This window comes from Vombatus ursinus, unplaced genomic scaffold, assembly GCF_900497805.2.
Source record: "Vombatus ursinus unplaced genomic scaffold, bare-nosed wombat genome assembly UNPS02014786.1, whole genome shotgun sequence".
In the NCBI taxonomy this organism is placed as follows: domain Eukaryota; kingdom Metazoa; phylum Chordata; class Mammalia; order Diprotodontia; family Vombatidae; genus Vombatus; species Vombatus ursinus.
The window spans coordinates 15,239,588-15,267,521 of record NW_020954564.1 but is presented as its reverse complement, the minus strand read 5'-3'; the positions used below and the strand labels follow the sequence as shown (position 1 = coordinate 15,267,521).

The 27,934-nt window shown below is 42.8% G+C and overlaps 1 protein-coding gene across 3 annotated transcripts in view; it reads left to right on the top strand.

The window, feature by feature from the left end:
* LOC114047023 (target of rapamycin complex 2 subunit MAPKAP1) overlaps positions 1-27,544 on the top strand; it is a 328,986-nt gene extending 301,442 nt beyond the window's left edge. For all 3 annotated transcript variants that reach the window (XM_027867678.1, XM_027867679.1, XM_027867677.1), the window contains 2 exons: positions 17,516-17,613; positions 26,951-27,544. In XM_027867678.1, coding sequence (XP_027723479.1) covers positions 17,516-17,613; positions 26,951-27,076 — 224 coding nt within the window. In that variant the 3' untranslated portion in view covers positions 27,077-27,544. The remainder of the gene's footprint in view (positions 1-17,515; positions 17,614-26,950) is intronic.
* The last annotated feature ends 390 nt before the right edge of the window (positions 27,545-27,934 follow it).

The window sequence follows — 27,934 nt, the reverse complement described above, 5'->3', positions numbered from 1 at the left end:
GTTTCCAGCAACTAGAGAGTCCGCCTCAATTTTCAGAGATGCCAAGAGGAGAAAAACCCTCTGAGGATCCAAGAAAGGACAAAGGTTGGAGCAGCTTACATGACTCCATTCCGAGCCAGGGTGGTGGGCTGCTTCTGAGTCCTAGAACAAGAATAATAAGAGCAGCAGAAACTCCCATTTCTATGGTGCATTTAGACTTACAGAGAGCTAATCTCACAACCCTGTAAGGAGCATAGTGCAAGTTTTCTCATCCCCATTTTACAGAGAGAAAATGGGCTTGAGACATCTAACTGACCTAGGGAGCTCTTGGGAGTTCAAGCCTGAAGAGACCATCTAGTTTCTTTTTACAGATGAGGAAACTGAAGCTTAGAGAGGAAAAGTGTCTTGTCCAAGTTTAGACCAATGCTAAGTAGTGGCACCAGGATTCAAACTCAGAGCCTCTGATAGATTCCAAAACCAGTGTTCTGTCTGCCACATCACCTGGTTCAGCCACTTCATTTCCCAACATTGCATAGCTCGTAAAAGGCAGGGCCCAGACTCAAATCCAGGGTTCTTTATGTTCCTTTGCCCAGCCTTTTTCCTGAGGAGCCCAAGGCTGTAACATGTCATTAAATACCATACTTGCCTGAATCCAGGCCACTCTTTTGTCCTAGAAAGCTTTCAGCTTCCTCCCAGCTTATAGAAAACCAGAGTACAGCCACTAATCATGCTCTTATAAAGGTGACATATTGTGGGACGATCAGGAAGAAGGAAATGACAACGAAGTGATTCAAAGAGCAGTGATGATAAAAATGAATAAAACATCTCTTTTTGATTTGAAATGATGAAAGAAACTATTCACAGTAAACTGTTTTAATGTAATAATTTCAAACAGTTACTTTTAGTGCATACCTATATAACCTTATTTCATTTCTCAGAGTTCTCATTTTAAGGAATAAGGACTTTATTTGAGAGCAACCTCTAATCTGTTATGATAATAATAATAGTAATAGTTGACATTAAAGCACTTTATATACATTATCTGATTTGGTCTTTATAATACCCCTATGAGGATCATGTATTATCCCCATTTTGTTGAAAGGGAAACTGAGACTGAAAGAAATTCAATGATTTGCCCATGGTCACATAGCAGCTATGTATCAGAGGCAGGATTAACCTCAGATCTTTCCCAAGTCTAAATCCAGAACGCATTCCATTGTATTACGTTGCCTTGCTTAATATATGTGTGTCATTATTTACATCTAAAGAGATCTTAATATAGAGAAATAAACTATATCCAAAACAATATATTATGTCATAAAAAAAATTGCAATTTTTTTATGGGGTCTGGCACATCAAAGATCAACGTAGTCAGCCCCCGGGTTTCACCATATTATCCATTCCACAGAAAATGTCAAAGAACTATGTCTGGTCCGGTGTACTTAATGAGCACCTAGTTCCTAGATCACATACTCATTTCCCTCCATCATGGGACTGAAGAACATGCTCTATAAATTTTGGATAGCTTCAGCCAGGCAAGAACGTTCGTTGCTATGAGTAGTCATTTAATAAATTCAGATGGGGGCTAGTGATACCACAGGAAAGATCTCTGAATCCTGGACACCTGGCTAAGTCTACAAACCTTGGAAGATGCCTTATTATACCAGGGGCCAGATCAGAAGATTGGACTAGATGATCTCTGCTGTACTTTCTAGCTCTAACATGTTACATGTTGGGCTGCAAGAGCACTCTTGGCTTCTTTATAAAATGCATGAGTTAGACTAAATGTTCTTTAAGTTTCCTTCCAGTTTCATGATTCTGTTATCGGCTTTTCTAATTAACTCTGAAGGGGGGAGATCACAGAGGGCAGGGTTTGGTGGAGGAGCTGGAAATGGTTTAGTGTTACCTAGAAAAGAAAAATCCTATCTTATCCAAAATACAGTTACCATTTAGGTCAGGGTAGGTGGGAATAGTGTGTGCGTTTTTATATCACTGAGAAAAAGGCAGCACAGTAGAATGAAAAGAGGAAGCAGTTCAGGCAGTGATACCCGCTAGCCTTGTGACCTTGGATTCAACCTCTTGGAGCCTCATTTTCTTCCCCTGAAAGAAGGAATAATACCATTTGCACTGACAGCATCACAAGGTCAAAGCTCTAGAGGAAAGTAAGATAGTAGTGTTATTGACAAAATACATATCAGAAAATTAAATGGTTTCTGAAGTAGTTAGATGTGTTATTAGATGTGTTTATTCGGGGTAGGGGGGGGCACCCAACAGAAATTCCAGGAGGATGGATACTGGGACCTCTGTGATGACAAAAATCAAGCTCTGTTGAGATGCTCAGGTGTCATTTAAAGAAGTTTTTAACAACTTCCATGTTAACTTGGAAAAACTGGTTGAGCTGAAGTTATTCAGTGTCAGTTTCTTCAAAGATCCAGACAAATAAATGTACATCCTCCACCAATATCGATCATAGCCCCTCCAGGTCTTAGTAGGTGGACTTTCTGAGCTGCTATGAGCAAAATAAAAATAAACCCATTCCCTGGTGATCAAGCCTTCTGTGAAGAGACTCTCTGTACTGAGCCATATTGGTCCTTAGGAAAGACCATATCTCTGTCCCTGGGCTGCTTCTAGTTACATGGATGTTCTTGAAACTTGTATTCCCCAGGCGGAATCCTTCTAAGCCCAGGGTCACTATGTTTAGGGGGAAGATCAGGGTATTTTTATTAAATTATTTTAAGACTCTTTCTTCCTTCACACTTTGTAACAAACAGGGAAGACTTCTGGAGTCAGGATAAGTTAGGTCTTTGTGGCAGTAGAAACCCACTTGAGGAGCCGAGCCTGTATTGGAAAGACAACTTTTTCCTTCCTTAGAAAAGAAAGCTTCTTCCAGTTATTTTTGTCACTTTATTGTTGACTTGGGCCTTATGGACTCATAATAACAAAACAATTATCTAGGTATAATAGAAAATTTGCATTAATTTGCATTTTCCCCTCTTTTGATCATCATTTCTTCTAATTCTTTTCAGCCTGATTTCAGTATCATGAGAGAACATAACAGATTATTAGGGAGATTGGCCTGAGAGGGAGAGGAAAGAAAACAGAGAACATTCTCTCCCCAAAAAAAATCTATTCTAAAGGGGGATTTCACAGTTGGAGAGAAATGGTAGAAGAACCTGTTTCCTTTGATCCCTACCAAGCCCTAAATTGTCTTTCCAAAAGAAATAAATAACTTCCACTCAGCTTCCTCTGATATCTAATCCAGGCACAGAGATCTTGGGTTCTTTAGAGCTGTCATAGCAGACTTTACCAACATTAAGGCTCATGGTACAGAGCCAGCAGTGGCCTGCTTATCTGCTGTCCAAGGACCAGCCTGGCTGAGTCCACAAAGGGTAGGCCACCAGGGGATGAATTTTGTTGCCCACAGCAACTCACAAAAACAATAATAATGCTTGCACTCTATCTGATGGGGTTGTTGTAAGGCTCAAATGAGAAAATCCAGATAGAAATTGTTTTGTAATCTGTGTTCTATAGATGTGGTGGTACTAGTCTGTGTAGTACAGGGAAGGTTACCAAGCACTTGGCCAACAATAAAGGAAGCTAGGGAAGGAGTACTGAGATTGGCATCCTTAGCCCAGCACCACCCCACTAACAAGCTGAAGAGCTGGGGCTCAGAGATTTGAAGTCGTCTCACCCTCATTCCAGCACTCTTTCCACCATACTGCAGGCACTCAAAAAAATGTGTTGGGTTGAATTCTCCTCCACCCCTCATGCTATAGAAATCCTAAGTACTCCTACTTTTGACATGACTAAGACATTAATGGACACAGCTCTTCAGATGCCCCCAAACCACTCCTCATCCTGTTAGTTTGATCTGTGGTGCCAGGATGATGTTCCTACAAGAACAGCACCTTGGGCCAACTTGGTCAAAAGCCTCTCTTTTTAGTTAGAATTCGTATTGCAGAAGATAAATTACAGGGCAGGAACGCCAGCGTCTGTCCTTCTGACATTGGTAGTGCTAATTAGTTACTGCTAAAGCGTTACACTCCATTGTCTCCAGAGACCATTTCACTTTGCTTTGAAAAACTGTAGACACAAATGCATTTTTGCATATCCAGATTGTAATTTTGAGGTCTGCAAAGGGACATGCTCTTCAAATAGGTATGCTGCCTTTTAATGTTATATTTATTATTGTCCTCTAGCTAGGACTGCTCTATTCCTCCTTAGGCTGTCCAAATATCAGGCCCAGCAGGTGTGAAGTTAAAGATGGAGACAAGACCTGTGCCCGAGAGGCGAGAGGTTCTGGAAAGAACGGTCACCACCAAGCCAGGTCTCGTAGAATATTAGATCTGGAAAGGACCTTAGAACACTGAACGTAAAAACTGTAGGCGTACATAGTGTGGCCTGGTTGTGCCTGCACACCCTGAGATGAGCATTATCATTGACCCTTCCCCCTGAGGGTGTCATGACCAATAGAAAGCATTTTTTCCTTGACTAATTCCACCCAAGTGCTGTTCTTGAATGTCGTCCTAGCATAATAGACTAAACTAATAGGACAAGGAGCAGTTTGGAGACATCTGAAAAGCTGCATCAGTCATGTCAGAACTATGAGCATTTGGTACTTCCACAGACCGGGAGGTAGGAAGCAATTCAATCTTGAGGGGAAGGGAAAGAACTAATGGATTGCATATCTTCTCCCCACCCCTGCCACCCTTAACACCGTTGTGTACAGGCACACCTGGTCCGTGCTCCATGCTTGTGTATGCCTCTGGGTAGAGCACAGAATTCTAGAATCAGAAAGGAACTTTGACTTCCCAAAATTAATATAGATAAATCAGAGCAGAGATCAACTTTGTGTCCACATGCAGAAATTTCCGCTAGACCCTTGGGGTTAGTATCCTTATGAATAGAGTTTGCATTAGGAAGATTATTTTGGCAGTCATGTGCAAAATGTCTTAGAGTGGGGCTCGACTAAATTAATGTATTACATCTAGGTTGAATAGCCATAGATAAAGTACCTGATGAAGGGGTTTTCTCTACATATATATAGTTTGAGACCCTTATCACTTAAATATTAGTTTTGGTTAAAATCATACAGTCTCTTACCAGTACCTTCCTGGCTGACTAAGATTCCAGGGGACTTTTATGTTTACATATTGTTTCTCTATCCCACCCTTCAGAGCAGAGTCGGTCATTTTCCATCCTTATACCCTCAGCACTGAGCACAGGACATTCTACACAGTAAGCACTAGTCAGCATTTGTTGAATTGAAGAGAATATGATACACACACGAATAATTATACTACAAGGGTCAAAGAGTTACTCTGAGATCAGAGACGGAAGGGAGTATTGTAGATATAGGTAAAAGTGCAGAGGCAAGGACATAGAAGAAAACAGGAGTGCAGGACACAGGTCTAGTCTTGGGTGGCAGGGTGGGATATATGGGGGAGGGGAAGCCGTGCAAAATAAGTCTGAAGCATTTGAATCCTGCCAGGTCGTGAAGATCTCAGGACCCTCTCTGTAATTGATATAAGATTGGTGCAGGTGAAAAATCCCTAAGCATATTTCTCTTCAATGAATTCTGAATTGAAAGATGAAAACGAAGAGTCAGAAACTATTGATATAAACCATTAGTGTGATGTGAAAGCCAAAAGAGCCAGTTGGTCAACGAACATTTATTAAGCACTGGGGATACAGAGACAAAAAGTGAAACAGTCTCTGTCTTCAAGGAGCTTACGTTCTATCAGGGGAGACACGGACCTATATAACTATGTACAAAGTACAAACACAATAAATGCATGGTAATTGGTGAGGGTGCAGCAGCTGACAGATTAGAAAAGGCCTTACACGGGTGATGGTATTGAGCTCAGCTTTGAAGGAAAGCTGAAGGGCTAAGAGGTGGAAGTGAGGAAAGAGTACATTCAAGTCATAGGAAGGAAAGAAGGGAGGGAGAGAGAAAGGATTAAGTGCCTACCATGTGCCAGGTACCATGCTAAGCATTTAACAAATATTATCTCATTTGATCCTCACAACAACCCTGGGAGGTAAATGTTAGTACTGTCCCCATTTTAGAGTTGAGTCGTGGAAGTAATAGGGAGCCCCTGGAATTTATTGACTAGGAGGGTAACTTGCTGACATCTGCATTTTTGAAGGGTCACTTTGACAGCTGAGTGGAGGTGGAATTGGAGTAGAGAGAGACTTGAGGCAAGGAGACCAAGCAGCTGAATATTGAGGCATCCATCAGCAAAAAGACATTTAAGTGCCAAGCACTGTGCTGGGTGCCGAATATGATGTAATAAGGGCCTGTACCAGGATGGTGGCAATGGCCGAGAAGAGAGATGGGCATATATGAGAGAGGATTCAAAGGTAAAAATGGTAAGACTTGATAACTGATTGGATATGGTGGAGGTGGGAGGCGGTGAGGAATAAGCTGCAGAGAGGTAAGGGATAATGAAGGGTCAAGGATGGCATCCTAGGCTACTGGGAAAATGGTGCCCTTGACAATAAGGGAGGGGGAGAGGGGACATAGATAATGAGTTCAGTTAAATTTAAGATGTCCACAGGACATTCAGGGCAAGCTGTTCAATGGGCAGTTGGAAATGTGAGACTGTAGGTTAGCAGAGAGATTAGGGCTGGATAAGTAGATTTAAAAATCATTGGCATGGAGATGATAATTGAATTCATGGGAACTGATGACATCACCAAGCAAAATAACGTAAAGGGAGAAATGAAGACGGCCCGGGATAGAACCTTGGGAGACATGCATGATTAATGGGCATGACTTGGATGAAGACCCAACAAAGAAAACAGAGGAGTGGTTGGACTAATAGGAGAATGAGAGAAGTGTCATGAAAACAAAGAGAAGAGAGTATTAAGAAAAAGAGGGTGATAGTATCAAAGGCTATAGAGAGATCAAGAAGGACAATGATTGAGAAAAGACCTTTAGGCTGGAGCAGAATCTAATATGCTTCAGCTGAGGTAAAAATGGCAGGGGTAGCAATCATGATCTCAAAGTCGAAGTAAAAATAGACCTAATTAAAAGAAATGAGCAGGGAAACTACATTATGCTTAAAAAAAGAAAAGTACCATAGACAGTGAAGTAATAGCAAAATTTTCTACAGCAAGTTTCTCCGATAAGATATATACTGAATATAGAAATGTGTCAAATTTGTAAAAATAAGAGCCATTCCCCTATTGATAAATGGTCAAGGGATATAACAGACAGTTTTCAGAAGAAGAAATCAAAGTTATCTATAGTCATATGAAAAAATGCTCTAAATCACTATTGATTAGAGAAAAGGCCTTTTGATTTGGCAAGTAAGAGATCATCAGTAATTTTGGAGAGAGCAGCTTCAATGATGAGGTCAGAATCCAGACTGCAAAGAATAAAAAGGAAAGGAAATAGAGGCAGCTGTTGTAAACTCTCAAGGAGTTTAGCCATAAAAGGGAGGAGATCTAAGGCAATATGGGGGGTGTATGGATGAATGTATATAGTGAATTTTTTGAGGATAGTGGAGACATGGGCGTATTTGTAAACAGGGAAATAGCTAGTACAGAGAGATTGAAGATTAGTGGGGGTGGGAATAATCAAGGAGACAGTCTATTGGAGACACTGGGGTGGAATAGGGTCACTAGTGGATGTCTCAGGAAAGATAAGGGCCACTTCTTCATGTGAAACAGGGGTAAAGAAGGAAATAGTGAGGAAAAAGGCATCTGAGGGAAATAGTGAGGAAAATGGAAGAGGGGGGATGAGGGAGCTCACACCAAATGGCCTCAGTTTTTTCAATGACGTATGAAGCAAGGTCCTTAACTCAGAAAATAAGGGGAGGGGAAATTTTGTCTGAAAGGTTTGAGGATAGATAAAAATGTTTGAAAAAACTACTTTGGTGAGTAGCATCGTTGACTAGCCAGTACAGTATAAAAGGATTGCTTTGCTGAGTGCCCAGTTGAGATTATGTAATATTAGCAGTGGACTCATGATTTTCTCCAGTATTGTGCTGTATCACATAAGTAGAAACAAAGGTTGTGGATTGCTGGGTTTGGGCAGGGAAAGATCTTTAATAGGCTAAAGGGACCAAGAGAAGAGGACAGCGTAGAGTTGCAGTGATTCACCAAGGGGTCAGGATGGAGAAAGGAGGAGAGTGTAGACAATGCAAGGGTGATGATCTGAGAAAGAACTGAGGGGTGAAGGTTGTGTGATACAGATGAAGAACCAGGTTTGAAATTACAAGGCACAGGGAGAGGTAGAATGACAATAGATTATGATCAATCAGATAAAGGAATTTCATGAACATGAATGCGGAACACTTGTGGGTGTTGGCAAGATCAAAGGTATGACCATCTTTGTGTGTAACTCTAATGGGATGGAAGAATAAGTCTTGGGAAATAAGTAAGTTGAGGAATTGGGAAGTTAAGGTGTTTGAGGGAGTATCAGTATATATGTTGAAGTCCCTGGTGTGAGGGCAGGAGTTGTAAAGGAGCAAAAAACTGTGAACCAAGCACTGAACCCACTGACAAAGGAGAATGTCCTGGAGGTCTCTAGACAATAGCTACCAAAATCATCTTGATTGGGTGAGGGGGGGTGTGTGTGTGTGTGTGTGTGTGTGTGTGTGTGTGTGTGTGTGTGTGTGTGTGTGTGTGATAATGAACCTCAGATAAGGAGAGGTTATGGAGTGGTGGTGGTAGAAGGAGATCCTGGAAGTGGCCATGAGAAATATTTCAACTCTTCTCTTATACCACACCCTCCTCCCCCATGATCAGGGAGTGGTGGGGGATGAGTAAAAGTGCAACTAGTGCTGGAAAAGGTAAACCAGGGAAGCTGGGTCATCAGGAAGGAGCCAGATGTAAGTTCAAGAATATGGAGCAAGCAAGAAATGAAAATGTTTAAGGATGTAAAATGAAAGCTAGTTTGTTACCATTCAAGCAGGGATCCCAGAGGGCAGGGTTAGCTTTAGAGGGAGAAAGGGAATGGGGAGGGCAGTATTGAATTGAGGGCAATGGGAATAAGGGATAGATCAGTGGGAAACAGAGGATGGGATTGGAACAATGACAAATGAGGGTTGAGAATCACTGAGGTGGGGTGTGTATGATGAGGTGGAAGTATCTTAGTATTGAAGAATGAGTTTAGGTAGGTTATCATTGTCCGTAAGGTTTTGGTTTCAAGTGGAGTTGTCCCAAGGTTGTCTGTCAACTGTGTGTTGCTGCAAAAGAGTTTTGAGTGGCCACACCCTCAACACAGACACTTTTCAATTTAGCAAACATTTATTAAGAGCCTACTATGTGCCAGACGCTGTAATTACTCATTGCTTACATACAAATGAAAAGTGACAGTTCCTCCCTTTGAAGTGCATACAGTCTAATGAGGGCAAGCAGAGGAGGTTATAAGACAGGTACATATAAATAAATATGATGTGAGGTATAGGGTGTTACATGATTGGAATATCACAAATAATCTAGGAAATTTGAGATCACTTTTCAGCTGGCGTGTTCATTCATAGAAGAAGGGATAATACCAGATTGGAGTCTTCAAGGAAGGGAGAGATTTCAACAGGCAGAGATAAGAAAAGCATACATTCCTGGTGTGACAGAAGGCCTATACAAAGGAACAGAGGCAAGAGACAGCTAAACAAGGTCAAGGACCAACTAGTAGTCTGTGATGGATAGAATGCAATATGTATGAAGAGAATAGGATGAAATAAGCTAGAAAGGTAAGTTGGAGCCAGGTTTGGAAGGCCTTGAATGGCAGGATAAGAGTTTGTATTTTATCCTGAGGACAGTAGAAGCCATTAAAGAACTTTGAGTAAGGCAGGGACATACTCTGATTTTTGCATTAGGAAGATTATTTTGGCAACTGGCCAGAAGGGACCAGGTCAGAACACTGCTGCTGATCCTGATTTGTGCAAGCAGACTCATATAACATTGCCCCAGACTTTTCTTTTGCAGTAATACGTCCTACTAATGATACCCATTTCTCCAACACTTAAAAGTGTACAAAGTACATTCATCCCATAACCCTACAGGGTTAGGTTTTATTATCCCAATTTTACAGAAAAAGAAGCCAAAACTTGGGAAACAGCTCTCCTGACTCCAAGGCTGTGTTCTTTCCACTGCATTACATAAAGCTGGCCAGGAATATCAGTCAGCCAAGATGTAAATTGAATGATCAGCAGTGATCTGACCCAAGCACTTGAGCCCATGTGATATTAACTCTTGTGAGCACTAACCTCCTTGCCCCATTGCTTCTCAACGTGAGTGAACATTGCTCCTCTAGAACTGGCTGCCCCTTCTAACATTGTTTCCCTTAATGTTGTATTTTTGTGGTACCAGTTAATGACAGTAGGTGGGTTATACCTGTATTTATGAACCCCCTGGTTCTCTTTCTGAATTTCTTCAAGAGGGCAAGGAGGGAAAGCAAAGGGGGACATCCCTGGTGACTGATGGTTTTTTGCTTCCTGTTCCATAGTATATAACACTGTTATTGACATCTATTGCTCTGTAATTGTCAGTAAAAGGGCTGACTCTTTAAAATCCCCAAATAAGTACTTGAAATAAAGTTCTACATTTTGCTTCTGTCAGCTGTGTGAATGCTATAGCTAGAAAGAGCAAATAAATCACAGGTGTAAAGGAGGCATGGTGAGAGTTGGGCACATTTCTCCATTAGTTCTGTCAGTTTCCATTGTTTTTGAGATGGGGGTCCCAGGTGAATACTAATTGGGGAGTGTGAACAGGGAAGCCACAGAGACTGGTGAGCACCATCAGGCTGCTAGGTGGTGGCCACGCCACAGTTCATTAGCACAGGCTTTCCTCACCCACCCACAACACCGTCATCCTTGTTTCACCAGCTTTCCTGCCTTCCTCTCCCTCCCCACTCCCTTCCTATCACTTTCTAGTGCTTTTTCCTAAAAACCAAAATTGAAATCCTGGTACACATTTCATAGTTGGGGGCGGGGAGTGTCGGCGGGAGAGGAGGTGTCCATAGAGTCAATAAGCCAAATCCTCATCCCAAGCGATAGTGATCACAAACCTGTCCAGGGCCCTACTTTGGTACCTCTTAGAATCACAAAATGTTAGAGCATAGATCGTGAAATGTCAAGATTAGGGGAAAAAAAAAACCTTAGGCCAGAGAATGTTACACTTCAAAGGGGCTTTTGAATCTAGAATCTTTGAAGAAAATGGAGCATACAGTGTTAGAAAGGATCTCAGAGATACTGTAGACCAACTCTTTCGTTTTGAACAAAAGGAAACTGAAACCCAAAGAGGTTAAATGACTTATCCCAGTTCACAAAGGAGATGATATTTGGAACTCCAAATGCAGTGTTTCTTCCTTTATACCATGCTGCCTTTCTAACGTGCATTTATATATTAGATCATAAAATGCCAAATATTAGAGCTAGAAAGAACTTTACATCATAGAATGTTAGTGCCAGAAGGGACCTTAAAACATAGAATGGTAAAGATAGGAGAGATCTCAGAAGGCAGAATGTTAGAAGTAGAAGAGACCTTAAAATACGTAATATTGGAGCTGAAGGGGCACTTAAAACATAGAATGTTTAAAGCCTCGGGATATTGCAACATAGAAACATAGATTTAGAGTCTGAAAGATATTTAGAGATCATCCAGGGGTTCTTGACCTTAGGGTCCATAAATCTGTTTGTGGTTTCTTTTTTCAATATTCCAGTACCTGTAATTCAGTATAATTGGTTTTCTATTTATTTTGCACATTTGAAAAACATTATTTTGAGAAGGGATCCATAGGTTTCAAAATTCAGGGGTCCAGGATGCTAAAAAAGGTTAAGAATCTCTGATCTTGTCCAGTTTCCTCGTTTTACAAATGACAAAACTAAGGCCCAGAGAGGTTAATTGGCTTGCCCAATGTCATACAGAGTACGTGGCAGAACTAGAATTTGAACCCACGTCCTTCAAATCCAGTCCTTTTTCCATTGTTGTTAGAGCCGAAAGAAACCTTAGAAAGCCAAAGGAAGGGACCTTAGAACAGAGAATGTTAGAAGAGATCTTAAACAAGGCACGTATAATATTAGAACTCAGAATGTCAGAGTCCAGCTCCTTCCATCAGAAATGGGAAAACCAAGGCCCAGAAAGATTTGGGGATTTGAACTCAGGTTCTGAAACTCCATTTTACTTACATTTTGTACTTGATGGCAATTTTTTTTTCCTTAAAATTTTGTCTCTTACATAAACTACATGTTAAGGCCCTGGAAGTTCTATGACCATAAGTTTCCTTAAATAAAATGTTTCTTGAAAATTTGGTCCCCAAAAAATCTTGATAAGGTCATAGAACATTAGAACTGGAAGGGACCTTCAAGGCCATCTTATCCAACTCACTTATTTCATTTATTAGGGGAAACTTAGACCCAGAGAAGGGAAGTGAGTGTACACAACAACTTAGTGACACAAGCAGGTGTTCTGACTTGTGGTCTAGCGCATCTCTACTACAGCTCTCAGAGGGAAATTCAGAGAGAGAACTAGAGGGCGCCTCAATACAGGTATTACCCCCCCCCCATTGTCATTAACTGGTCCTGCAAACATGCATTAGGAGAAAGAATATGAGGAGGGTGGGGGTGGGAGGAGAGAGGGAGATATGGATCTACCTTGAATGTCAAAATATAATCATAATAATGATTCTTGAGTAGTTATTTTAAAAAATAAAGATCATTTAAAGATCATTCAAAGTTCTAATGGTGGGGGTGGGGAGGTAGAGGGGTGGTAGCAGGGTGGCAGGGGGATAGAGAGAAGTGACCAATAGAAATAGGTGGCATAAATATCATATTTGAGAGGCAGCTGGGTGTCTCAGTGCATAGACTGCTAAACCTGGAGTCATGGAGACCTGATTTCAGATCTGGCCTCAGATATTAGCCGGGTGACTTGGGCAAGTCACTTAACCTCTGTTTGCCTCAGTTTCCTCATTTGTAAAATAGGGATGATAATAATAGCATCAACCTCCCAGGATTGTTGTGAGGGTCAAACGAGAAAGCACTTAGCAAGCCTTAAAGCACTATACAAATGCTAGCTGTGATGAAGATGATGCTGATGATGAAGAAGAAGAACAGACAAGCTAGAGGGACTGGAGACCATGGCATGAGAGGATGAGTTGAAGTGCCCGGAGAAGAGATGACCTACAGGAGATAAAGTTCATGAAAAGAATAATGAGTTTAGAGTTCAAAGACCAGGGTTCAAATCTTAGCTCCGCCTCTTAACTTCCTGTGGGACTCTGGGCAAATCCCTTAACCTCTCTGGTCCTCATTTTCCATGTCTATAAAATGAGGAGATTGAAAATGGATGATTGCTGAGGTCTTGTACAACTCTAGAAGTCAGGGTTCCTGTGGCATGAGACTGTATTAGACAAGCATTTGAAGCATCATCACATTGAAGAATGTAGTAAAGAACTTGTATTTATTGGTATTAACAGGCAGAACCGCATTCAGGGTGTGCAGGCTACAGAGGCAGATTTCAGCTTAGTGTGAGGGAACCTTACCTAATGACAGTTTAATAATGTCTTCTTGGATTGGACTCTATTCAGAGGCAGGCCTCCAAGCAGAACCTGGAGAACCACTCACCAAAAGGGATTCCTGATCAGATACACATTTGACTAGATTCCCTTTCAGGGGAGTTCCTTCTCACAGGATTCTGGTCAAGTTCTTTGTAATGCTGTCTCCTGTAACTTGACCCATATCTTCTAGATTGTGGCATCATCATATATGGCTATGACTTCACTAGATTGATCTCCTCTCATGTTTTCTACATGTTTGCACATTAAGGATGCTTGACCCTCTAATGCCAAATTCAGCTCCTTATCCAAAGTCACACTGATTCACTTTCATTTGAGAGCACCAACATTTAGCCCCACCAAAACTTAATTTATCAAGTAATTTAAAGTGGTTTTTAAAAAATTATTAGCTAATTTTTCAGGGCAGAATTTACAGTCATGATTAGTATATCTTAATGATGTTTCATTAATGTACCAGGATAAAATACAGAGGACTGAAATTCTCTGGCCACAAATTTACAGCATAGATCAGTTTATTTTTGGGGATCTGAAGAATTAGCTACTGTAAATAAAGACTCTAATAAGATTTCTCCGGGAAAGAGGTGAACTTACAGTAATGTGGGTGATATATTATTAATTAATTAATAACTCTTACCAGGGTGCTGCATAAATTAACAGAAAAACTGATGAAAAGGCTTAATACAAAGTATTATGTCGAATTTTAATTTCTAAGGGAGCAGTACTCCATTCTAACTCAGCCTCTGATGCCTCCTCATGGCATGGAAGTGACACTGTTCTCAAGGGCTCTGCCAGGGAAACACAACCTCTGGCAGGACCTGCCACACCGGAAGGGCTTTGATGAAGGTCTCAGCAATTGGACTCCGTGTGTGTGTGTGTGTCTGTGTCTGTGTGTGTGCGTGTGCGTGTGCGTGCGTGTGTGTGTGTGTGTGTGTGTGTGTGTGTGTGTCTGCCTGCCTAACTATGGAGAAGCTCAGCACCATCAGAGGATTAAGGCGTGGAAGGGTTGAATTCTGTATCAGTGGAGAACATCTGAAAATCCCATCACTGTAAGTCTTTGGAGGCTGTGTGACCTCTCAGAGGGGATGTGGTTAAAAAAAAAAAATCCCATTCAATTATGGTTTGGGCTAGATCGCTTCTGTGGTCACTTCCAGCTTTGAGATTTTGGAATGATAATGAAATTATACATCCTTAGACAGAAGAAAAGAAAACTGCATAACAGGTATTTGGTTTTATTTGGTTATTCCCCCACTCAATCGAGAGAATAACCTCCCTTGGGACTTTGTACCGACCCCTGACTGGGCTGTAAGCTTAGTGAGGACAGGGACCTTATCCAAATATCCTGTCTCTCTCAGGGCCTAATATAGGACTTTGTGCACAATAGGCTGTCAATAAAAAGACTAGGTTATTGTCAGCCATAATAATAGCTGATGTTTACGCAGCATTCAGAGGTTTGCAAAATACTTTATATACCTGATTGCATTTGAATCCCACAGTAACCTTGTGAGATAAGCGCTACTCCAGGTTATCCCCATTTTACAGATGAAGAAACCAAGCCTCAGAGAAGTGAAATGACATATTCATGATCACACAGCTAATAAATGTTGGAGGCAGGATTTCAATCTAAGCCTTCCTGACTTTGAATTTAGTACTCTGACTACCTGTTCTACCCCACTACCAGTGTGCCTGATATTTCCATTGTTTTAGACTAGAGAGGTTAATCGTTTTTACCCAAATCTCCCTCAGTTGTTTCTCATATAATAATAGTAGCTCCCAGTTTCACCATGGTTTATACAGCACTTTTCTCACCACAGTCCTGTCAAGCAGGTGTTGGAAGGATCATTATCCCCATTGTACAGATGAGGGGAGCTCGGTTAGCTAATAGAGCATACTCATTCAGGCCCCCGCCCCGAGCACGGGTATACGCAGGAGTACACACATCCAGTGTGGAACCCAAATTACCTTCCGTTGTATGCTGCAGGAAAGAGTCCTGTGCCGGAGTCAGCCATGCCTGCTCTGCTGGGCACCAGCTATCTTAGCGGGATGAGAGGCCGGCCCCTCTGTCGCATGGAAACAATAGACCTTACACGGCTGTCGTGAAGAAAGGACTTTGTAAACCTTGAAGCAGCAAACAGCAGCCTTTGTTAGTGTTGTCATGTCACTATTAGCATCATCTGGAATAGAACCCAGTAATAGAATTACCATTGGCCATTTCTCCTTCCGGCTACACAGTCATTCTCTTTTAAGCGTGGTGATTTTATTTTTACAGTAATCATTCTGGGGTTAATTGGCCTTTTACAAAACTTTTTTTTAACGCCCCTCCTCTCTTCTTCATGTAATTATTGCATTGTGAATAGTTTCCTAAAGTAGCTCCAATGAGGCACTTCAGCAGAAAATGGACTCCAGAGCCGAGTAGCCTTAACAAGCCATTTGATGGGTGATTTTGAGCTTCCTTTGGTTTGGGGCTTTGATCTTGCATTTCCTACTCAAGCTGCTACATGGCGTGATGGAATCAAAAATGAATCCTGGAATCAGGAAACCTGGTTCAAGTCCCAGCCCCCCACTGATTAGCAGAAAGGTACTCTGGGGCTCAGGGTCTTTCCCTTTAACCTTTGAAAAATAATGTGGCAGCAGCAGCAGCCATAACGCTGGACTTGTACCAAGGCCTGGAAGTGGGGAAGCACAGAAAGTATATGGGGAGGGTGGTGCTGAGAAGTCCAGTATGGCTCAACTTAGCGTATGAGATGTGGAGGCAAAGGAGGCTGGTTCCAGATTGTGGAGAGCTTTGAATTCCAGGCAGAAGAGGCAGCATGTTACATGGGGAAGAGCCCTGGCTCTGGAGTCATGACCTGAGTTCAAATCCCATCCCTGATACTGCCAGTGTAACTGTGGGCAAGTCCCCTCACCTCCCTGGGCCTGAATCTCCTCATGTGCAAAACGAACGGCTTGGACTGAGTGATCTCCAAGGTCCCTTCCAGCTCTAGATCTGTGAGCCCAACTCTACCAAAGCTTTGGAGCAAAGGAGTAACATGGCCAGTGTCTCTGCAGAAGGAAAATCATCCTTAGAGCATATCAAGGGTGAATTAGAAGGGGTAGTGGACATAATGACATGTGTAAAGGACTGGAAGGTTTACAAAACATTTACATGGATCATCTTGTCCCAGGAGGCAAGTGCTACAGGAATTACCGTCCCCATTTTACAGATGAAGAAACTGAGGCTCAGAGAAGTTCAGTGATTTGCCCAAGGTCACACAGCTAATATCAGGGGCAAAATTAAAATCTAGACCTCTCATGACTGCAAGTTCATTGCTCTTTCCTCTACACTACTTCTCCTGCTCTCTTAAAAGATCTCCAGAATCCCTTTTAGCTCTAAGTCCTGGTGTCTTATGGTGAAGGGAGGGACCAAGCAAGCAGCAATAACAGGAAACCTCAGACAGTGCTCTGTGGGCTGACGGAGCTTTCTGACCACCTGAACTCCGGGGTTCCCGGTGGACTTAAAGGGGGACGCACTAGAGAAGGAGTGGGGAACATGTGGCTTCAAGGCCACACGTGGCCCTCTAGGTCCTCAAGTGCGGCCCTTTGACCAAATCCAAACTTCACAGAACAAATCCCCTTAATAACAGGATTTGTGGTGTGAAACTGGGACTCAGTCAAAAGGCCGCACCTGAGGACCTAGAAGGCCACATAGGGCCTCGAGGCCGCAGGTTCCCCACCCCTGCACTAGAGCATTCCCTTGCCCGCTCTGTTCCCCTGCTGGGAGTATTCCAGGCATTCTTGAGAGTCCCAGGAGAGATGTGGAATCATTGTGAAAATCCCCCAACACGAGGCATCCTCACATCACTCACCTCAGTCAGAGTGTCAGTTTCCGAAAGTCTTCACTGCTTCACAAACTGTAGAGCAAAGAACTGGCTTTTCCCAGTAAACATGGGATGAATGACGCAGCCAGCCCAACTTCTGCTGTTCGGTGACCTGTGTATTACCCACGTGTCTTCTGACCTTTTTTCTTTCTTGTTCTAGGTCACGCGATGTTTAAACTTACCTATCTAAGCAATCACGACTACAAACATCTCTACTTTGAGTCGGATGCTGCTACTGTCAATGAGATTGTGCTGAAGGTGGGTGCTCTTCCCAGCTGAGATCTTGCACAACAATAATAATACTTCAGTATTTCAGTGTCTCCATGATATTATCAGTGTGGGGGTATACTGCCTTTACTAATCCAGCTTGTAGCCATTTCTCCTGTATAGTTCTTGCCTGTGTCTTTCCATCAGTCCTCCACATAGGATTCCACCTAAAAGGAAGGCCTAGGTTCAAATCATGCCTCAGATCTCCTAACTTGCCTGTGGGATGGTCATTCATTAACCTCTCTGGGCCTCAGTTTTGCCATGTATAAAATGAGGGGATTATATTTGATGCCTTCTATGGTTCCTCTATCTAGATCTACACTGTGACCTCTAAGACCACAGACCCTCAGTTCTCTCCCAGGCCATCTCCCCTGAACTGACCATTCTCTCCTCTTTTCTCCAGCTTGACCTTTGGTTCAGCTTTTGAGTCCCTGACCCTGTCACCAGTTACATCCTGCAAAGCCTCAGCCTTGGATCACACCTACCATTTTGCCAGTTTGACTCCCACAAACATGTTGCTGAATGAAGGTGGAAGAAATCACACAACTTTTCTGACTGGGTCCACTACAGATTCACATTACATAACCTCAAATAGGCTCTCAGTACCTCTAGGCAGTCCAACTGTACATCCGCTTATCAACTTATTATCCCATTCTCCACAGTCTTTTCCAAACCTTTTCCTCCTTCCTCAAACCTCACGGCTCTCCCTCCTCACACCCTCTCAGCTGAGAATCTTGAATCAGAAAAAACTGAAGCCATGTTTCATGAGGTCTCCCTGCTTCCTTGTTTGTCTTCTCTTGTTACTTAGATGCCTTCTGCCACTATCACCTCCTTCACTCGTGTCTCACATGAAGAGGTGGCATTACTCCTTACCAAAGCTAACTCCTCAACCTGCTGAAGTGATCTCATCCCATCCAGATTCCCCCACACATTCCCCTTTCTATCATCCCCACTCTGTGACTTATTTTCAGTCTCCCCCTGTTTACTGGCTGCTGCCTACTGCCTACAAACATACCCACGTCTCCCCCTTCCTCCACAAACCCTCACCTGATCCTTCCATTCTATCACCCTGTATCTCTTCTGCTTTTTGTACCTAAACTCCTCGAGAAGGTTGTCTACAATAGATGCCTCCGCTTTCTTTCCTCTCATTGTCTTCGTAACCCCTTACAGTCCCGCTTCTCAACTTATCATTACATTGAAACTGCTCTTTCCAGTGATCTCTTAGTTTCCAAATCCAATGGCCTTTTCTCAGTCCCCATTCTTCTTAACCCTTCTGCAGCATTTGACACTGTTGATCATCCTCTTTAATCCTCTCCTGTCTAGGTTTTCAGGATACCACCCTCTCCTGGTTTTCCTACCTGACTACACAGTGCCTGGCATATAGTAGGCATCCAAAAAATGTTTATTGACTGACTAAATGTATGCATGTATGAGCCTCTGAATTTAAAGTATACAAAGTGCTTTCCTAACCCTATAAGGTTGGCAATTATTAACCTTATTTGACAGTCAGGGAATCTGAGATTGAGGTAAAGTGACTTGCCCAGGGTTACAGAAGTAGTAAGTCACAGATTCAAAGAGATATTAAAAGTCATTCTAGTCCAATCTTCTCATTTTGCAGGCAAGAAAACTGAGGCCTAGAGAGGAGAAAGATTACCAGTTACCCAACAAAGCATTTCCCCTTTCTGGTTGTCAGTTTCTTTATCTGTAAGATGATGATGCTAACACATGGACCACTTATCTCACAAAGCTTTTAGAAGGAGCTCACGTCTTCTGCCTCCCCTTCCAGCCTGTCTACTTTGCCCTGTTTCAGCAACTACAGGGTGAAATTTCTTAGTAATGGATAATACTATATCTAATGCCTATTAAAACTAAAAGCTGGCTTTCTAAGTCAAACTGTTTGTGCTGCCCTTGATTTTCAGAATTCATAGGTGATGCACAGAGTGCTTCATCAGGCTCTCTCCTGTCTCTGAAATAGAGATTTGGGAGATCGGGGCACAGTGGATAGAGCACCGGCCCTGAAGTCAGGAGGACCTGAGTTCAAATCCAGCCTCAGACCAAACACTTGACACTTACTAGCTGTGTGACCCTGGGCAAGTCACTTGACCCTGGGCAAGTCACTTAACCCAAATTGCCTAAAAACAAACAAATTAAAAAAAAAAACAAAGAAGAGATTTGGGAGAACCTACAACCATATGTCTGTAGTCAGAGGGGCCTAAGAGACCGTGGATTCCAAACACCCCATCACCAATAGCTTATACAAAAGAAGAAACTAAGACCCAGCGAAATTAAGGAACTTGCCCACAGGTACCCAAGGATTCGAACCCAAATCCTCCCAGTCCGAATTCAGCCCTCTTTCCATTACACCACTTTAAGGATGATGCTGCCAAACATCATGTGAATGTTCTGTTTAAAGTAGCTTCTCCCTGGACCTTATCCAAGAGGAAGTTAGCTCCTAGAAACTCCAGAAGAACCTCAGGATAACATAGTCCTTAAGTCAGCTTTATAGGGAGACTCTAGTTGTAATTGGGGAGGGGAACAGTGTGGTGTGGCAGAAAGGGTGTTGACCTTGGAGTCAGGAGGCATGGGTTCAGTTCCCAGCCTTGCTACTCATGAGCTGTGTGACCCTAGACAAGTCATGCACACACCACCAGCTCCCAAGGCTGTTATGAGAGAAGTCATTCATCAACCTTACAGCAATATAGAAACCTGAGTTGTTATTGTTTCTTCCCACGTTGACCCTGCTTCTCCAGACTTGGCAGTAAGGACAGCTGTATGCAGAGCCCCTAGGCTAGCCTGGAGAAGCTTCCCTTCATTGGAATACAACCTAGAAATACCTTGCAGAGAGCATGGCCCCTGGGAGACTCATGAGGGACAGAGCTCAGAGCCCAGCCCCGAGTGCAGCGCCTAGCTCTGCTACATGCCTGCTGCCTGTGTGACCTTGGGCACGGCCCTTTCCCCCATGGAGATTCCCCTCTTCCCTTCCCCTGTCCTCCCCTCTTCATTCAAGAGCCTCTGACCTTCTTGCTGTTCCCCATGCACTGCTCACTTCTCATGTTCCTGTACCTTTTTCCAGGTTGCTCACCAGGCCTGCTCTTGTCCCTAGTTCTTCTCTCTGTACTCTAAGGCCTTACCCAGTGTTCCACATGTAGAAAGTGCCAGTAAAGGGTTGTTTCTTAATTGAACTGAAGACAGGTTGTACTGACAGTCTTCCCAAGAATAGCTGGAAGTTTGGGGTGGTGGAAGAGACCTGAGTGTGAATTCTGGCACTATTCCTAACACCCTGTGACCTGCACATGCCACTTAACCACTGTGGGCCTCAGTTTCCACACCACGCCGTAGTTGTTGTTGTTGTTGTTTCGTATTATATAATCGTAAGATTTTAAAGCCAGAAGAGACCATCTAGCCCAACCCTTCCTCCTAAATGTGGGCCTCAGAAAACCTGGGCTCAGGTTCCAACTTTGTGACCTTGGGCAAGTCACTTTCTCTCTTTGGCTATAAATGGGAGTATTAATACAGGCACTGTCTTTTTGGATGTTAGAAGGCTAATTTTTGCATGGTGCTTTGTAACTCTAGAGCACAGAAAGAAGAAAGAATAATATCGAAGAGCCACACAAGACATAAGTACCAATTTAAGAAAATAGCAACCTGGGCCTGAGCCCAGAGGCCATCAGGAATGGCCACATTGATCTGGATTGTTCTGAAAGGGCTTCCAAGAGAAGCAAGGAGCTAGACTTTGGAGTATGCCTGTGATCTGGATTGGCAGCGAGGAGAAAGTGAGGAATTGGGGGGTGGAGTAGGCCCCTCAGAGAGTTATTTGTGAGACTGACATAGATCCACTGGGCCAGATAAAGAGTAGGAGTTCTGGAGAGACACTCGCCTGCAGCGGACTTCACATGCATTAAAAAATTTAAAGCCAGGCCAGAAACTTTGAGATCATCCAGGCCAACCCTCCTCTCTCACCCTCATTTTACTACTGAGGACACAGAGACCCTACCATCCCATAATTAATAGGGTTTTGTTTCCTCTACCAGTGCAGATAAATTCTCTGAAACCTAATAGTCTTTCAAGTTAGAGTTTCCTAGCATGTGGAAAGGGTAAATGATTTACCTAGGGTCAAACAACCACTGTGTGTCAGGCGTGATTTGAGCCTCGACTCCAAAACTACATCTCTAAATTATACTACACTAATTTCAGCACAGCCCTCTGACTCCAAATCTAGGGCTCTCTTCTAGTATACCATGCTACCTCATTTTTAAGTTTACTTTGGAAAAGAAACACGTGGCAACCAGGCTTTTGTTTATATTGACTTTTCTTATAAACATTAAAGGCAGTTTAATGGAGGAAATTACCAGGTAATTAACACTGATGGCTTTTATTCCTATAATGCTTTATAGTTTATAAAGTATTTTCCTCGGGGCAGCCCTAGGAGATAAATAATGTAAGGATTATTATCCCAATTTTGCAGATGAGCCTTACAGAGAAGAAATTACTTGCCCAAGGTCATACAGCTAAGTGGCTGAGCCAGACTTCAGACCCTCCTGCACCCAAGGCCAAGGTTCTTTACATGCCATCACCCTGTGTTTCCCTTTCCCATCTTGAAACTTTGACCTTGGCTAGAACCATAGAAAAATATGCCCCTCTAAGGTAATGTGGTGTCAGTAGGTTGCTTCTGGAGTTTATCCTAAACTAAAAGCAGTTTGCATATCATTCTAAAGAGTTAAATCATTATCTTAATCAGACAAGATTGCTCTGTACAAATAGAATGGTTTTGAGGGCAGATGGTAATGGTGACAGATTGATTTGGCATCGTGCACCTGAGAACCCAAAAGAGGCAAGGATGGAGCAATGTGGGGACAATTTCGCTTCAGTAACAGTCACAGACTAGATGACAATATTCCTTGTCAGACATGACACATGCATGGGGCACAGCAAGGAGGGAAAGAGAGAGGATTTCTGGAAATATGACCTCGCGGTGTTAATTGGCAGCATCACTCGAATTCTTCTTACAGAGCTTCTAGTGCCCCAGTGTAACTGGAGTATCAGCAGTGTCAGAGCTGAAAGGGGCCTTATAACATAAGCTGTTGGAGCTTAAAGAAGGAAAGAAGGACCTTCGAAAATAGGATATTAGAGTTCAGGGAGACCTTAGACACCATCTCATCCAGGGGTGGGGAGACCTGCAGCCTCGAGGCCACATGTGGCCCTCTAGGTCCTCAAGGGGGGCCCTTTGACTGAATCCAAACTGGATGACAAAACTGAAGCCCAGAGAAAGATAGTGATTTGTACAGAGTCCAACAGCACCTTAGTGGCATTACTGTATGGACTTCCAAGCCAGTGTTCATCCCACGAATCCATGCTGGCACCCTTTAATTTTTCATGTGTCTTTGTTTTGTCATCCCAACGAGCTTCTAGATTGACTAAGGCACCTTTGCCAAGTAGAAGTGTTGAGTAAAGAAATATTCCATTACCCCTTCAGGTGTTTGGATTTTTTTTTATAGCTAGTATTAAAATATTCAGGACTTCAGGAAGATTCTAGTAAAATTATAATCCTGTGTTTGACATCCAAATAATTTTCACCCCAGCAGATTGATGACAGAAACACAGGTTTATGACTTCAATATGAGATCGTAGAAGATCAAGCACAGAGAAATCATTTTGCCAGGACAAAACTCTCTCAGAGCAAATGCTTCCCTACTATGTTTCTCTATCCTGCTCACACACATTCCCAGTTGTGTGTTCATAGGACATTCAGGCCAAAAAGGGACCTTCACTGTGACCTAGTCACATGCCTTCAGTTGACAGATTGGGTATTTGAGGCCCAGAGAAAGACCATGATTTTCCCAAGGTTATACAGCTAGTTTGTGGCAGAGTTGGTCCTGAAACCCTGGACCCTGGCTGCCACCATGGGCTGTGTCCCTACAACACACTTTCTGCTTCTAGCACTTTCTGCTCACAGTGAATTGCAAACAGATCATCATGTCTCAGACCGGGTAACATGTTCTGTGCTGCAGCAGCATTGATTGACTTTAGGAGCTAATGATCGTAATCCTCTTGGAAAATTAAATTTAATTTTCTCCCATCTCTGATTTTTATCGCAATTTAAATGCTCAGTTTTATCTGCCATTCCCAAAATGAAGCAGTGGCATCTCTCTAAGCTTTAGACAAACACTAAATAACTGATAAATGATGCCTTGTTTGCTTCAGGACATTAACCAGATTTTAATTAATTTGGTTAAATTTCCACTTTCAACTTTTTTTATGCTTGTGATTGGATTGGGGGGAAAGGGTACAAGGTTCAAAAAATTCTAGGTGTCTTGAAGCAGTCTTTTTATTCTTGCCTTCAGCAAACCCTTAGGGAGCAGTGACCGTCTTGAAGGTATTGTGAGCCTGAGGTCAAATATCAGGTGGAGGTATAGGGCAACCTGGGCACTAATCCAAGCCCCCTGTGACCTTGGGAAAATTACTTCACCCTTCTGGGCCTCCCTCTTCGTATCTGTAAAATTAGGGAGCTGACCCCAAAAGTCCTTTAGCTCTAACATTCCATGTCCTATATTCTAAGTTCCCTTCCCAGCCTAACATTCTGTGCTCTCAAGTTGCTTCTTACTCTAACGTCATGTGTTCTAGCATGTAATTCTTTATTAATGATAATAGCTTAGATCTTTAGATCTCTTTATGGTTTACAAAGTGTACTTCTCACAATAACTCTGTGAAGTATGTAGGACACATTTTTTTTTAATAGATGAGGACATTGAAGCCCAGAAAAGTTAGGTGACTTGCCCAGGGTCACATAGCTACTTAATGTCAGAGACAGAATACGAACCTAAATCTAATGACTACAAAAACAGTGCTGTTTCCAGCGTTCTGACATTCTATGTTCTAAACCTCCTTCCAGCTTGAACATTACATGTTCTGACATTCTTTTCTCAGAGGTGCCTTCAGCGCCAGTATTCTATATTCTAACGTTCCTTCATCTCTAACATTCCGTTACAAGGTCCCTTCCAATTCAAACATGCCGTGCTCTTTCTTTCCGTGTTCTCAGGTTTCTTCCAGCTCTGCCATTCTATGTCCTGTGCTTCTAAAGGGGGGGAGGTTAGTGAACATGGCAGTTTGGGACGGAGTCACTAGTGTGGTAACTTGACGCTTCCTCTATTCTAATCAAGCTGGGGCATTTTTGGTCACTAACTGCAAGCTTTTGGCATGAATTTCATAGAAATCATCAGACTCTTCAAATTGGGCCCTTTCCATGATAGAGTGATGGAAGCTGTAGCTTTATTGACCATGAAACCTCCCTATATTTTTATGCCGTCAGCTATAAAATGCAATGAAAGTGAGACACTCTACAGTGCATAAAATTGTGCAAGTCTGAAGCCACAGCATATTAACCAGCTAATGGCAGACCAAAGGGCGTTTTTATCTTTGGATTCTAACATTAATCTTCCATTAAAATTATCTATGTGATTATCACAAAGCACTGGAGATAATAAATGTAAGAAATAGTAGGCTTGTTAAATATCATTTAAAAATACTTTGATCATGCAAGATGTGCCCCCACACATTGAAGAGATTAGATTAGGTGAGTATGCAAACAGTGTAATCAAGGAATCGTTTCCCAGGATTACAGGATTTAGATCTAGAAAGCAGTCCAAAGATCTTGTCCACTCCTTTCATTTTGTTAAGTAAGAAATTGAGGCCCAGAAAGGGGAGGTGACCTGCCCCAACACAGGGAGTAAATGGCAGCACCACGACTTGAACCCAGGTCCCTTGACTCCAACCCCAGCGCTCTTTCCACTCTGCTTCATTGCCTACCAAAATGGTTTCCATATCTTCATACATTGTCCCAGTCATCAGGCCAGGGTTGTAGTTCTTCATGATTTATTGTACTCAGCTGGTAATTTGGCGACTGTTCAGCCAAATGACGAGACCCAAGTGTGTCAGACCTGCTGTCCTCAGGCACTCTCTTGGAGTTCCTGCTGCTCGTGCCTATCAGAGCAGAAAGTTTAGATGGGGCAGGAGGTTCCGTGTGCTTGAGAAAAGGCGAGACTTGAAGTCAGAAGACTCAGGAGGCCTGGCTTTGCCTCTCAGATCTGTTCACTCACTAACTCAGGGACCTTAAGCAAGGCACTTCTCTCATCTTCAGCCTCCTCACCTGTGAAATAAAGGGGTTGGATTCAGTGATCCTGAAGGCTCCTTCCAGCTCTGACAGGCTTGGATTCCCTGATTCTCTGGTTCTTCAGGGCATCCATGCAGCAGCATCTGGTACTGAGCCTCCCTCCAGAGCAGTTTTGGTATTAGAGGGCATGAGACTTTCCCTTGCCTGCAGTCTGGGAGAATTGCATAAGCAGAAAGGACCCAGAAAGGAAGAGTTCTGATCTTTCTTACAAAGAAGAAAAAAAATTGTTTCTAGTTGTGGCTTATAGGCATGTTAGTAGGAGTAGTAACAATAGTAATAATAGCTAAGCATCGATATATTTACTTGTGCTGTCTCATTTGATCCTTAAAATAGCCCTATGAGGTAGTTGCTATTATTATCATCCGCATTTTACAGATGAGGAAGCTGAGGCTGAGAAAGGTAAAGGGACTTTCCAGGATCACACAGGTTGTAAGCATCTGAGACAGAATTCCACCCGAGATCTACCCACTCTGCCACCCAGCTTGCCTCTGAGCAGATAGGCTGGGGAGAGGGTCGTAGGAATTAGAGCTAAAGTCCAGCCTTCTCGGTAGGAAACTGTGCCTCATTGAGGTCCGGTGATTTGCCAAATGACACACTGCTAATAAATAGTAGAAGCAGGGCTCTCTCGTGCCTTTTCTCTCATGTTCTGCTACCTTACTCACAGAGTTACTGCCACCTGTATCAGAGAAAGCCCATGTGCACTAGTGGATGTATGTGTGCATAGCTTTGAGGAGTCAGAAAGTTAACTTGTGCCCAAGAAATTCCCCTTGGACTGTCCAATCCAATGACTTAATGCCTTTCACTCTGACAGTAGCATTATTAGCATTAGGGGGCTAATAATATTGAGAACCCACAAAGGTCCTACTGATGGCGAGTGTGAGAGTAGCTTCAGTTGATCTGTGAATCCCACTGAGGAGACCTGAATTCGTGCCCCAGCACTGCTGTTTATGTGCTGTATGACCTTGGATAAGCACTTTCGCTTTTCTGGACCTCATTATTCCCTTCTTTATAATGGGAGGTTTTAATGGATTTCTAGGATCCCTTCCAGCACCAAATCCTGGAATGTTCTGAAATCCACATACACCCTTCCTTGTCCTCAGACTAATAACCACAGCAGCCTGTGTGAGTGAGTGACAGGTAACATGTATTCTTGTTTTCTAGGTGAACTATATCCTGGAATCCCGAGCAAGCACTGCCCGGGCTGATTACTTTGCTCAGAAACAAAGGAAACTGAGCAGGAGAACAAGCTTTAGCTTCCAGAAGGAGAAGAAGTCAGGACAGCAGTAATGGCTGGAACAAAAGCACTGCTGTGCCACCCTTCAAAGCAGCAGCAGCAGTAGCTCCCCACAGCCTTGGTGAGCACCAGCAGGGGAAGGCCCTAAGCTCTGGACAGTTTCTCATGGTTGAAAGATTCTGACCACCATGTTGGGGATGGAATGGAACCCAGAATTTGGTGGGCTACCCTGTGCCCTTTGACTAGAGCCCCTTCAGCTGGAGCCAAGACTCGAATGAGGATGGCAGATATTTGGATGAGAAGGCAGACAAGATCACATGCTGGGTGAACTCCTTTATGTAGCACATACAATCACAAAAAAAAAAAGTGACTTCCACTTTTTTTCACTGCCTGATTACAAAACATTGATATGTAAAAGAAAGAGGTCACTTAGAACACGATCAAATGTCTTCAAGTGAATACCGAACAAAATGTATACTTTTTTTTTCTTGTAATAAACTGGCATAATCTTTATCAAGACATATAGGATGGACCATTCTTTGGGGCAGAGGGTTAATTATGTGATTCTTTTTTAAAAATCTTCCAGATTATCAAAGGGCAGATCTTTTAAAAGCATTGTTTGATTCTCTTAGAAGAAATGTTTATTGAGAGATCAGTATTTCTAAATGCACTATTTGTTTTGGTGACTTCCTATAGAACCTAATTGAGAATGAGAAGGGATGTTGTATCTTAAAACCCACCACATCCTTTATGTGCAAGGAGAGGCCTTGTTTCTACAGATGAGATGGCACAGTTGAACAAAGAGCACTTGACTGGGGGTCAGGGAGGATGGGAAGCGAACCTCCCCTCAACCTTTGATGAGGTGTGTCACCTTGGGCAAGCCTCCTGCCTGCCTGGGCCTCATTCTGCTC